Source organism: Lontra canadensis, unplaced genomic scaffold, assembly GCF_010015895.1.
Source record: "Lontra canadensis isolate GAN:19392208 unplaced genomic scaffold, GSC_riverotter_1.0 scaffold45, whole genome shotgun sequence".
NCBI lineage: Eukaryota > Metazoa > Chordata > Mammalia > Carnivora > Mustelidae > Lontra > Lontra canadensis.
Genome location: NW_022631039.1, coordinates 364,030 through 376,924, shown reverse-complemented (window position 1 = coordinate 376,924; position 12,895 = coordinate 364,030). Strand labels below are relative to the sequence as shown.

Here is a 12,895-nt window from a genome sequence, read left to right as displayed (position 1 = left end):
ACGGGGGTGTGAAGACACGACCCGCGGACAATCTACCCCTCAGCCGCGGCCTTAAAGAAGTGGAGGCGGCAGTGGTGAGACGGCCTGTTTTCCCCACGTCACACTCGGGGCTTACTCAGCTCCCCCGTTCTTCCGTTCACGACGACTCTAACGGGGAGCATTTAAGCACAGCTGCTTGTAAATCACTAGAAGTCCCAAGATCCAAGAGTTTCACTCACAGGAATTAACTAAAAAGGGATGCTTTCAAAATTTTAAGTTACTTTAGAATTTGTATTAGCAAAACTTCCTAGTGTAACAGTGGAGTGAACTACTGGATAAATGAGAATACGTCCATTAGAAGAAATTACTAAACCATTACAATTTGTTCTTCAAGTTACATTTAATAACAAGGTAGATAACATATACTTAACTAACATGGGACTTTTGTATCACTGAAGCTAAAGCAAACATCCTTCTCATTGGGTAAAAACGGCCTGCTTGATGGGTGTACACTGCAGTGCAATTTAAAAAAATACTCTAATTTCAGAACTTCAGAATTTAAGTGTCAGTGTTCTCTTTTTTCATATGGGAAAAGAAAATGCTTTTGAAAATTATTTGAAGCTTGGACAAAAATTCTGTTGCTATATTCTCAGGATCACTCTATAGTCTTCATGATTCGGATGACATGAAGCAAGCTTCAAATTCAACCTTTTAGAGAAGACATTCCAGCTCGCATGATCTCATCAACCAGGAGAATGTTGGTGGCAATCACAGTGCTGAAAGGGGAGGAAAATTCAGATGGCTCAGATTTGAGATATGAACCCTAATTCAGCTCAATTTCCAAACTGCAAATTATATCCAATTAAGTTTCTTCTTTCCCCTCCAAAACATGGAAGGCTAGTTTAATTTCTATACTTTCAGTTGATGACCATTTCTGCAAACCAAAACCAAACAAAAAAATGAAAACAAAAAACCCCACAACAAACAAAAAACCGAAGTAATTAAATAGAAAACACCAAATTAAGAGTGTGATGAGTCCCTAAAGGTTATCTTAGTTTTGGCTTTCTCAAACTTACCAGGAGTGAAGCAGCTGTTTCTTTACACAGTAGTTATCCCATATGCCTACTTCTGCTGCTACCATTGGCTCACCTGCAAAGCAATCCAGGTTTCTTAAAACCACACAGGAGGTTACAAGATCAGAATGCTAAGACAACAGAGTATTTTGTCATTTGCTCATTATCCAGACTTCCTCCATTAGCCCAATGTTGCTCCAAACCATGAATCCTGTATACACCATCTCTGATTAACTGGTTGATCTCTACTCAGAAGGCTTCTAGTAATAGTAATGCTCTATTTGATTACCAAATGATTGATCATCTCTATTTTATGGGACACATTCTCATTTGTCCCTATTAAAGTAAAAAGCATTTGAACTATAATCTGGCCAAAATGGGGTTATCATTTCCCTCATCCCAGAAACCTTTTCTATTAACCTGAATGTAAAGGATGTTATTGATAACAATAGGTCTTACACAAACCACACGGATGTATACATCTCAGTTCTCTTTCTTCCAGTTTCTACTTGTCTATTTTGTGTTATTGCATTTAAGACTAGGACTTTAAAATCATTTCATTAAGACTTAATCCCATCTTTCAGCATTATTTGCTATCCTCAGCCTTTTTTCATCCATGAATACCATCATCTCATGTATTTTCTTTTTAAAGTCCCAGATAAAAGACAGTACAGTCAGCCCAACATGAAATCCTTCCATATTAACCTGAACCACCTACTACTACTCAGCAACATAAAAAATCCATCCTCTTTGAAATTATACAAATGTCTACCTTATTCCATTACTTATTGTATCTTGTCATTCCATTTTTATAATTTTTAGAACTCAGGGTTCCCTAATAACACTGATGTCAAACTGCAAAGCATCACTCCAAGATTCATTTATCTCTATTTTTTTAACTTATTTTTCATTTATCTCCATTTTTTACCTTCCTGGCTTTCTCTTACCTGAATCTAGCTCTCCCCCTATAAATAGCTGTGTTCTCTTACCTGTGTTCAGGTCCACACCGACAAGTTGACCTGATTCTGAATGTTCTGCTTGAACTTTAACTAGTGTTTCCTGAAGGTCAAAACCAGAATTCTGAGCAAGTACCTAAAACAAACAAATTTAATCCTTTAAAGACAGAACCTAAGAAGTGATAGTCAATTTACAATAAATGAACTATAATTCCAATTAAGAAAAACAAACAAAGGGGCGCCTAGGTGGCTCAGTTAAGCGTCTGCCTTCAGCTCAAGTCATGATCCCACAGTCCTGGGATCAGAGCCTGCACTGGGTTCCCTATTCAGTGGGGAGCCTGCTTCTCCCTCTCTCTGAAGCTCCCAATGCTTTGCTCTCTGTCAAATGGATTAAAAAAATCTTAAAAACAAAAAAACAACAAACCTTTAATGAAGACAGACCGATATTTATGTTCATTTCACAGAACAGACATTTGTTACTGACTCAATCTACTTAGCCCAGCAACACACTGACCATGAGCAATACCCCCAAATGAGCACATAATAGAATAAAAATAAAAAGCAAGGTTTACTCGGGAGTATAACCCCTACACTCCAAACCCTCTAAAAACAGTTTCTCTCCTGCATCTGAAACTTCAGATACTCAACTCCCTTCCAGAGGAACCAAACACATCTGCCTGATGAGAGCTACCGAACTCTAGCTACATTCAGGAGAAAGTTGATAAAACCTGTTTACTCAAAATCTACATTATAAAAAAGATCCCACACACGAGAAAGTTGATAAAACCTGTTTACTCAAAATCTACATTATGAAAAAGATCCCACATTATCAAAAACTTTCGTCAGCTAACTCATTTTGATATAGTTAGGAACACTGTTAAGGTAGTCCTACCTTGGGAATAATGAGCAATGCATCAGCAAATGCTTGAACTCCCAGCTGGGCCCTGCCCTTTACACTGGGCTTGTACTTAATCAAGGCTTCTGCCATTGCCACTTCCACTGCACCTGCTCCTGGAACTACACAGCCTGTGGGGGATGGGCGAGGAAGGAGAGAAATGCTCAACAAAACAAAGCTGTAGAATCATTTTTAATACATAAAACACAACATAAAAATCATTAATTTCCTAAGAATGTATTACAGTCACCACAATGTTAATATTGTACTTGAAAGCACTATAATCAACACATCAAATGGCAAAATGGTTCAATTTAACTAGTATCTGCAAGCTTTTAGTATTAGCTCATTTACCTGTACCCACTTTTAAATATGATATGCTATGAAAAAGCTTAGCATACCATCACAGGCATTTTAGAGGGAGGACTTTACTTTTGCATGGTGTCTGGCTGTGTAAACTACTGATAAAAAGAACACAGTATTCAGCCATGCCTTTCACACTAGCCAAAGAACATAAATACAGTAAGGATCTTACCATCATCAAGAGCATTTTTAACAGCCCTCAAGCCATCTCTTATTGCATCTTTGATTTGTGTGAGTGTGTGCTTATTTGGTCCTTTGATCAATAATGTGACAGAGCGAGGATTGTTACATTTCTCAATAAAAGTGAACTTCTCTTCTCCCTATGTGAACAAGAGATAATATTTTTTAAAAACAAGATATGTTTGGACAAAGAATGAAAAGCTTACAGGGCTTATGGAAGAATAAGTAGCATATTAATAAGGGACCAACAGACCAATAATAGTAAAGCAAATTACTTCATTAAAAAAAAATCACATATAAAAGAAATGTGGTTTTCCCCATCAGTGGCTTATCATTTACTACACATAACCTTCAAAATGTATGTACACAAAGCAAAAACCTGATACTAAGTGTGAATGAATTTTTACTACCAAAGAATTCATGAACCAAAAATCAGTATTTATTACATTATCTTTGGAAAGAAAATACACTTACCAATGTATATTCATAGACAAGTCCTGCATGTCCCAAACAATCAGGACTTAGGTCATCAAAGGAATTTAGAGCCACTCCACCACAAGCAAGAGTCAGCCTGAAACAGTGAAGTGTGTTAAGGGAGATGTGTAAGCGGCTCTGTTATGTCTAAAGAGATTATTAATAATCTTTAGGAAGCAATCTTTCATAATTACATATTAAAATCCTAAAATGTTATTTTAACTTAAAACATTCCCATTCACCACCAACCAGCTAAACCAGTTTTTCCTCCTAACTTGACATTTAATCCACTCTTTCAAAGTCAGCAAATACTCCTCTGATAAGAAATCTCAAGATGAACAAGAGCTCTTCATTGTGGTGAGGTCTGGGGAAAAAGTTGTTCTCTGAAACCCCTTGATACTCTGGACATGGTAATGTACACATCACGGTTTAAAACGAAAGCATACAACAATGTTCAGAAAAGCGTTATTCACGATAGCCAAAAGGAAGAAACTTAAGTGTCCACTGATAAATGCATAAACAAAAGGTGATATATCCATACAACAATCATTCGCCCTTAACAAGGAACAGCATTCTAACCCATTACAACATGGTGAACTTGGGAAACATCATGCTAAGTGAAATAAGCCAGACACAAGAGGGCAACTATTGCATGATGTCTTAATATGAGGTACCAAATTCAGAGACAAAGTAGAATAGTAGTATTTGCAGGGGCAGGGGAAAGAAACAAAGTTACTATTCAATGAGTAGAGTTTCAGTTTGGGAAGATGAAAAAGTTCTGGAGATGGATGATGATGGTTGCACAATAATGTGTATATAACTTAATGCCACTAAATTGTACATTGGAAAAAAATGAAAAAGTTCTGGAGATGGATGATGATGATGGTTGCGCAATAATGTGTATATAACTTAATGCCACTAAATTGTATGTTGGGAAAAAATGAGTAAAATGATAAATTTTGCATTATGTGTATTTTATTCAGAATAAAAAACACAATAGTAAGAACAGAAAAAAGAAGTAATCCCACTTAATTTGCAAAGTAAGTAAAATTTACAACACTAAGGTAATACGCTATCCATACCTTTCCATATTTCTCCTTTTAGCTCTACGCAGAGCTACTATACCTTCTTTTGCAAGAGCATCTAAGGAAAAGGGGTCAATTCCCTATAACAAAAACAACAATTAGTTACAACAAAAGGCACCTTAAAAAATAGCAAAATGGACAATACAGACTCATTTCATTCTCACCTTTTGATTAATAACAACGAATCCTTTATCTGAATCACCACAAACTTTCTTTTTCAATTCTATTATTTTTTTAACTCTATCTTCAATGAATTTTCTTTCAGCCTTTACAAGCTTCTCTCTCTCTTCCGCACTCTTGTAAAAAAAGCCAGAATTCACTTCTCTATTTAAGAAAAAGTGACAGAAGGGGGGTGGGGGAAGAATGTTTATTTATTTATTTTTTAAGATTTTATTTATTTATTTGACAGAGAGAGACACAGAGAGAGAGAGAGAGAGAGGGAACACTAGTAGGGGGAGTGGGAGAGGGAGAAGCAGACTCCCCACCGAGCAGGGAACCCGATGTGGGGCTCGATCCCAGGACCCTGAGATCATGACCTGAGCTGAAGGCAGAGGCTCAACCGACTGAGCCACCCAGGTGCCCCAAGAATGTTTATTTTTTGAGAAGATAAACCAGCAGCCTCAGAAACAGGGTTGGTCTTGAGATTTAACAAATAGCCACTGAGCTCCAATCCTGCCCCCTGGTATATTTCCAGAGGTTGTTTCCTAGAATTCACCTGAACCCAACTGAAGCATTACTGCCCTCACAGTGGGGAAACTTAAATCTCACAAGTGACTTGCTTCCAAAATACCCAGCTCCTCCACCTTTCTATTCCATTTGTTAAGGGGCTGTAAACTCACGTTTTTTCATATTCTAATGACACATTGCACGTGAGGATGTATGCATCTTCTACTCTTTTTTTCATATCAGGATGCCGTGCCCCATGGTCCAAAACAAGACCTCTGATTAAGCTGTTGAAACACATGATAATTTATACTGTTATTTAGTTCCAGATGATATATAACCTATACTAATGAAACTGAAATACTGAATTGAGACTGTATTGGTAATTTTCACATTATATTTCTTGAGTTTTTTAAAAAGGCTTTTGGGTTAAACCTAGGCAGATTCAATTATGAAAAAGCAATACCCAGAACATAGTACAAAAACATGCCATTCAAACAAAAGTAACAACCCTTATCTTGTACAGAAAATTCTGCAGAGAAACAATAGCAACTGGTAGGCTCTCAGATTGTGATCACCTCCTTTTAAAAATTATTTCCGAACTAGGCCTCTGAAATGTAATATATATTCTAAATTCCCCCCAAAAGTCTCCTGTTATGCTTTGTAACCTACAGTTTAATAAATCACTGACACAGCTCACTTTTCAGAATAATTCCAACTATAAATACATCATTTCAAGAGCAAAACTGAGCAAACTAAATACTAAATTAAACTAAAAACTAACTTATCTAGGCAATACACATAAACTCGAAGAAAAAGAAATCAGCCAAATGATATGAACATATGTATAAGGTGCCTGTAAATTTATAAACACACTTTGTAAGTATTTAATCGCATTCTACCACCTACCTTGTATCAGTTTCAGATTTATGTTTCATCTCCATGATTTCAACCATGAAGAGGTCGATAGGTTCATCTTGTTTTTTAATGGCCAAAATGGCGTCCACCACAGCCTACAATAAGAGCATAACCATTAGATGAATTTGATTTGCAGAAGTCCAGACACATTGCTCGTTCTTCAGAGAAATTTACATGTCTTTAAAATCTCTGAATCAATCTATGCTTTTTTCCTAGTCAGTAACAGAATACATTAGTTGTAAAGGATTGAAGTCACTTAAATTTCTGACATCTCAATTTACAATTACATAAAGAATCACTGACATCCCTACTATTCTATTACAAATATTGGGGATATTTTCACAATAAAATCTCAATTTTATACACCTTCGAAGAAAAATCCAATTACATCTTTATAACATGGTCAGGTATACTACTATTTTTCTCATTTCACACACATCAGCTCTCATTGCCACAAAAAGAGAAACTACTTATTTCACATGGTATGATACTGTGAGTTTTTAGGTAGCACCTTGTAATTTCAACTATAAAGTATGCCAGGGATTTTCAGTATAGGTGTGCACACTGGACACATACCACATTTAACATACCTCTGTTAAGACATCAGCAAGTTCAGCATGCACTTTAGTACGCAGAGATGTTTTGGCCACATCTATAAGTGTTTCCCTGTCCATTTCTTTGCTTACTTTGACTTGTTCCAAAAACTGAAGTGCCTTTTCCTTTGCAGCTTCAAATCCTTCTGTTATTATTCTGGGATGAAGACCCTATAAATATACAATTATATAACCACCACTAACTGAAGTTCTTCAACTAGATGATAAAATAAACTTTTAAAGGAATATTCTAGATCATTCACATGCTTTATTACAATGTGCTGACTTTCTGAATACATTTAAAAGGATAAATAGTCCTTTCAATGCAGAGGGAAAGAACAGACATTGCTCTAGCACAGACTCAAAGCCAAGGGAACTATAAAGCACACTTGGGTGTTCACTGTGCAAGCCACAAGGAATAATGGCCAAAACTTACAACCATACTCAATAAGACCATTTACCTTTTTGATTCACATCATTTACTAACAAAAACAAACAGGAGACTAGGGTTCTGCTTTTTCTCTCTTTCCAAGAATTTCTTGGCTTTGGATTACTACTAAGGTTTGCTTTAACCCTCAGACTAACTCAGGGTTCAAAACATTTTGTAATTCTTTATGTTTTAGTTGGCTTTGTCCTTTAAATAAATATGCCTAGTCCTGAATATCCTGTTTTGAGATCTCAAATATCACTCTCTTATAGACTTATATAAATAATATGTAAATGCAACTTGATTTAAAAAGCCTTCAGGACAAGGAAGTTTCCTTAATCTGTCCAAGATCACAATAAACTTGTATTAAGACCATGACATAGGTTCTAGTTCCCAGATTAAGCCCCTGCTCTTCACATTCTACAACACGGCCACAGCTATTATTAACAACTCAATTTATACAAATTTCCTATATATAAACTACTACGGAAACAAGAATCATGTATACTTCAGAAATGTAGAGATCCGCCTGCTTCAGTAGCTCGCCAATGATTAGGACATTGGAAGTGGTACCATCACCAGTTATGTCATCTTGGGCTGTTGCTACTTTGGCTATTAAGGAGGCTGTTGGGTGCTGAATTTGCTGAAAGTAGAAAAAGAAAAAAATTACTTCAACTGAAATAGTCCACATATACCATAAAATGTGCGAAAGGTCTCCTTAAGTGCATCTATTTGTGTAAATTGCCCAAGTGTTCAGCTACAAACCATGCTGATTTAAAACTCACCATCAACTATTTCCCACATTAATTTATGGTAACTCAAACATTTTCACATATAGATTTGAGATCATCTCCACTTTACTGATGAGGAAATCTGAGGCCTAGTAAGTTTTACTGAAGATGACAGAGTTAACAGTAAGAAATAATTTCAAATCCATGCAAACTTCTTTAGAACTCTTGAGAGTAAACCAGGTTCCTTCTAAAATCTCAGTCTCCAGCATTACTTGGAATTGAACAAAAAATTAAATAGACCTTTAGCAAAGATCATGAGTGAATGCTAAATCTTGAAAGGTTCTGTAAGAACAGGGTATTCACTAAGTCTCCAATATCACCCACGGATTCTTATAATTACAAAGGAGTCTCCTTATTCTCTGTAATCTAGAACAGTTTCCAGCCTTTTCTCTTTGGGGACACTGACAGTTTTAAGAATCTAGGCCAGATATCTTGCAAACTATCTCACCTAAATGTGATGTTAATTTTAGGGGGACAAGAATATTACATGAGTAATACTGTATACGTCTCACTGGCTTCATGTGCTTCTATATGTATATATATATATTTAAAGATTCTATTTATTTGACCGAGAGAGAGAAATCAGAGGCAGAGAGGCAGGCAGAGAGAGGGGGAAGCAGGCTCCCCAATGAGAGCCCAATGTGGGGTTCAGGGCTCAATCCCAGGGCCTTAAGATCATGACTTGAGCCGAAGGCAGAGGCTTAACCCACTGAGCCACCCAGGCACCCCTCTCTCAATTTATATTGTATTACACAATTTAAGAACTCAAGTAAAATAAAATAAGCCACACAGATAAAGCTTTTTTGACATCCTATGACTCTAAGTATTGTCTGTTAGTGCAGGTCACCACTTAGCCAACTAAAAATAAAACCGAACTTTCTAGGTTATCTAATTCTTACTGAAGATATTTACAAACATCTGCGTACTGAAGGCATGGTACACCACTATTAAAGCCCTGTATTTTAGCACCTGGATGGCTCATTTGGTTAAGCTTCCCACTGCTATCTCAGGGCCTTTCAGTGTCCTGAGTTCAAGCCCAGCCTCAAAACACAGGCATTAAGTGCTAGATTCCTTGGATTTTAAGTGCTAGATTCAGGAAACCTAGGGATGAGTCAAACAAGTGCTTCTCTCAACGGTCTCATGCTCTTGGTCAGTGAACTTCAACAGTAAAACTGAATTTTATCTCCCTTTGAGTCTGGAGGTGGAGAGAGATGTTGACAGAAATGAGTGTTTTAAAAAGCGAAAAAGTAGAACCATTTTGCACCTGTCAATCACTTAGTTTTTCAGATTTTAACAGAGTTAATCTTAATAACTACAACCCTTTGGCCAGAACAGGGACTCAAAAGTAAGCTGTGACTGCAGGATCCCTCCGGCCACTGTACGGTCAGTGCTCTTACCGCATTCCCTTCTTACTTCCACCACTGTCTGAAAGACCTGCTGAGAGCTGACCAACGTGCCCTCTGTTGAAAATAACATTAAAAACCTTCCTGCAAATCACACGCAACGCGGAAAACGCGGACATTTTGGACCTGGTAGAGCAGCCTCTCACCATTTCATGAAGCAGCACATTGCCGTCTTTAGTGAGCTTGATGTCTCCAGCTCCCGAAACGAGCCTGTTCGAAGGCACAAAAGAATCAGTGTGACTTTTTCAACGGGGACCTAACTGAAGAGTCCCACTGCAACCGGGCTTTACCCTGATCCTAGGGAGCGGGGCCACGCGGCCGGTTCTCGCCGCCCGTAAAGGAATGGTGCAGTGCCCACGCCCTCCCTCCGGAGAAACAGCCTGCCCCCCTCAGGGTCGCCGGAGTCGCCGGGCGCGGAGCGAGTCGCGCACGCGGGCGGCTTTGTTCTCCGCAGAAACGGCATCCATTACAAGAGGAAACGGTCGGGGCAGGAAACAGGAGCGACCCGGGAGTCTGCGGGTAAGCAGGGCCGCAGCTGCGAGTGGTGAAGCCCGGGGGCGCCCGGCTCGAGGCCCGGGTCCCCTGCGCCAGCCCCGCAATGGCGCTGGGTGTCCGCCCGGCCCCCGCCCCGCCAGACCCGCCTTACATCTTCATGGTGCCTTTAGGCCCCAAGTTGGTCCTCAGCACATCCTGCAGGCCCCGGGCCGCGCTGATGTTCACCGCCAGCGCCGCCTGGGCTCGAGCCACCTCGGCCTTGGGGTTCAGGGTCTTCACGGCCGCCATCGCTAACCAGCACAGGAAGAGGAAGAAACCTGGCGGCGCGCCCAGGTCCCAACGCCGGCGCAGCGTGGCCAGGAGGCGCGCGCTCCCGGAGGCTTCTGGAAAAGTCGGGCGCGCCCGCCCCGCCCCCGGAGCTCCCGTGAGCCGCTACCATTGGGCCGCGGGGCGGCTAGCGCCGCTCACTGGGTGGCGGCACCGACGGTCCCGCCCCTCGCGGCCGCGCGGCCTCCATTGCGCGTAGGAGGGCTCTATTCCGGGGCAGTAAGGGTTCGCCGCGGTCGGGTGTTGGCGGCGGTGAGGCCCCGGCTTTTCGGACCCGGGACCTGGGGACGGAGGAGGGGCCTGTGGGCCGCGCGCGTCCGGGCGTGACTGCAGAACGGGCGGCTCTCGCGGAGGTCTCTGGCCGCAGGTGTAGGGTGGGCTCTGCCCCCCCCCCCGCGCGGTTTGCTCGGCATCCTGTCAGCAGCGTTTTCTTGACTGCTGCGTGCTTGGGGGGGGGGGTCTCGGTGCCGTGGGGATACGGCGGTGCGCCTGATAGTGTCTCTCGCCCAGTGCTCGGGGGTTGGAAGATGAAGAGGGCGGGTGCGCGGTGCCTTTTTAGCAAGCTGTTGGCTGAGGAGAAGCCGGGCGGGCGGCCCGCCCCTCCCAGGACGCGCTGCTCTCTAGGCGGGTTTTCTTTATTCATTCATTTGTCGGAGAGCGCCCTGGCAGAGGGAGAAGCGGGGAGCCCCATGAAGGACTCGATCCCAGCACCCTGGGGTCACGACCTGAGGGGAAGGCAGACGCCCTCGAGGCAGGTTTTCGATGGTGGAGTGAGTAGGGATCCGGTTCTGGGAGAGGACTGACTCCCTTCTACGACCAATTCCGAGGGGTGCGTGCGGTTCCTCTCTGCTTCCCGGTACTCAGCGCCCGTATTCGGTCTGCGAGGTGACGTCTTGGCTTCATTTTTGTAGGTAATGAGGAAAATGTTAGAAGTCAAAGTGCCGAAGGGTGTGGTGAAAAGTAGGCTTCTTGCCTTTCCTTCAGCTTCCTTCAGACGGCGCCATCACCCTCAGGTACTCCGAACTTCCGGATGCTGATTTTGTAAATGAGCCTACCGAGGTACGAGTATTTCCTCCACACGGATGCCGGTTTATAACGCGCACGTTGCGGAGCGATTTTCCACATCAGTAGGAGCAGGGACGCCTCCTTCCCGTTAACAGCTGCTGGTATTCTCTGTGAGAGTGACGGGATTAACCGGTCATTCGCTGGGTGACATTTAGGTTGTTCCCGGTCTTTTGCTCTTCAGCTGCCGTGAATACCCTGGTGTGTAATGCTCTGAGGTGGCTTTATGCTTGAGAATCGGAAAAGCACACGTACACGTTTGAGTCATAGCGTTACTTACTGTGCTAAGTACCTTACTTGTGTGTGCAGATGTATTGACTTACAGATGAGTGGGGAGACGGGAGCGGAGATGAAGGTTGTGCGGTTTTCAGGCATGTGCTTGCAGGTAGGGAAAGGGGGGGGTGGATCTCCTGAGGTACAAAATTTAAAGGGGCACCAAAAACTTAGTAATTGAGACCATTTTTTTTTAAAGATTTTATTTATTTATTTGACAGAGATGACAAGTAGGCAGAGAGGCAGGCAGAGAGAGGAGGAAGTAGGCTCCCCGCGGAGCAGAGAGCCCGATGTGGGGCTCCATCCCAGGATCCTGAGATCATGATCTGAGTAGAAGGCAGAGGCTTAACCCACTGAGCCACCCAGGCGCCTAAGACCAATAATATTTTAATACAATATTTAAAAAAAAAATCAGAATTGATGCAAGAAATCCACAATGAATGGAATTTTATTTTTTATTTATTTTTAAAGATCTTATTTATCATTTGACAGAGAGAGACACAGTGAGAGAGGGAACACAACCAGAGGGAGTGGTAGAGGGAGAAGCAGGCTTCCTGCTGAGCCAGGAGCCCGATAATGGGGTTCGATCTCAGAACCCTGGGATCATGACCTGAGCAAAAGGCAGACTCTTAATGACTGAGCCACCCAGGTGCCCCTGAATGGAATTTTTATTAGGCATCTCCACTAACATGACACCAGACAGTCTCAGCAAAACAGATCCACATGATTCCTGTAGAGGCCGTGTGTTTGCATATAGCATTCTACTCGTCTCCACTGCCACACTTTGAAACAAATTAATTGTTTTCATTATATCATGCAAAAGAATGTAGCAAGGGAGCGTAGCCTGTATGCTAATGTATGTCTAGAATGTCTTGGGAGAATTTCACACAAAGGGTCATGTTGTGGGAGCAGCTCCATTTCAATCATAATTGAAGCGG

At 41.6% G+C, this 12,895-nt stretch overlaps 1 protein-coding gene and 2 non-coding genes across 3 annotated transcripts; all 3 read right to left on the bottom strand.

Annotated features, from left to right (window-relative positions):
- Positions 1 to 367: 367 nt before the first annotated feature.
- Positions 368 to 10,633, bottom strand: CCT6A (chaperonin containing TCP1 subunit 6A). Its single transcript, XM_032872346.1, has 14 exons — positions 10,447 to 10,633; positions 9,947 to 10,010; positions 8,115 to 8,249; positions 7,177 to 7,350; positions 6,578 to 6,681; positions 5,845 to 5,955; positions 5,170 to 5,329; positions 5,003 to 5,085; positions 3,921 to 4,017; positions 3,439 to 3,586; positions 2,901 to 3,034; positions 2,042 to 2,144; positions 1,056 to 1,128; positions 368 to 755 (listed from the first exon to the last, which is right to left on the bottom strand). The coding sequence occupies exons 1-14, from the start codon at positions 10,581 to 10,583 to the stop codon at positions 683 to 685; spliced, it is 1,596 nt and encodes a 531-aa protein (XP_032728237.1). The 5' UTR covers positions 10,584 to 10,633; the 3' UTR covers positions 368 to 682.
- Positions 3,256 to 3,395, bottom strand: LOC116876589. Its single transcript, XR_004384422.1, has one exon. It is a non-coding gene; the product is annotated as a small nucleolar RNA SNORA15 (small nucleolar RNA).
- Positions 7,454 to 7,587, bottom strand: LOC116876590. Its single transcript, XR_004384423.1, has one exon. It is a non-coding gene; the product is annotated as a small nucleolar RNA SNORA22 (small nucleolar RNA).
- Positions 10,634 to 12,895: the final 2,262 nt, after the last annotated feature.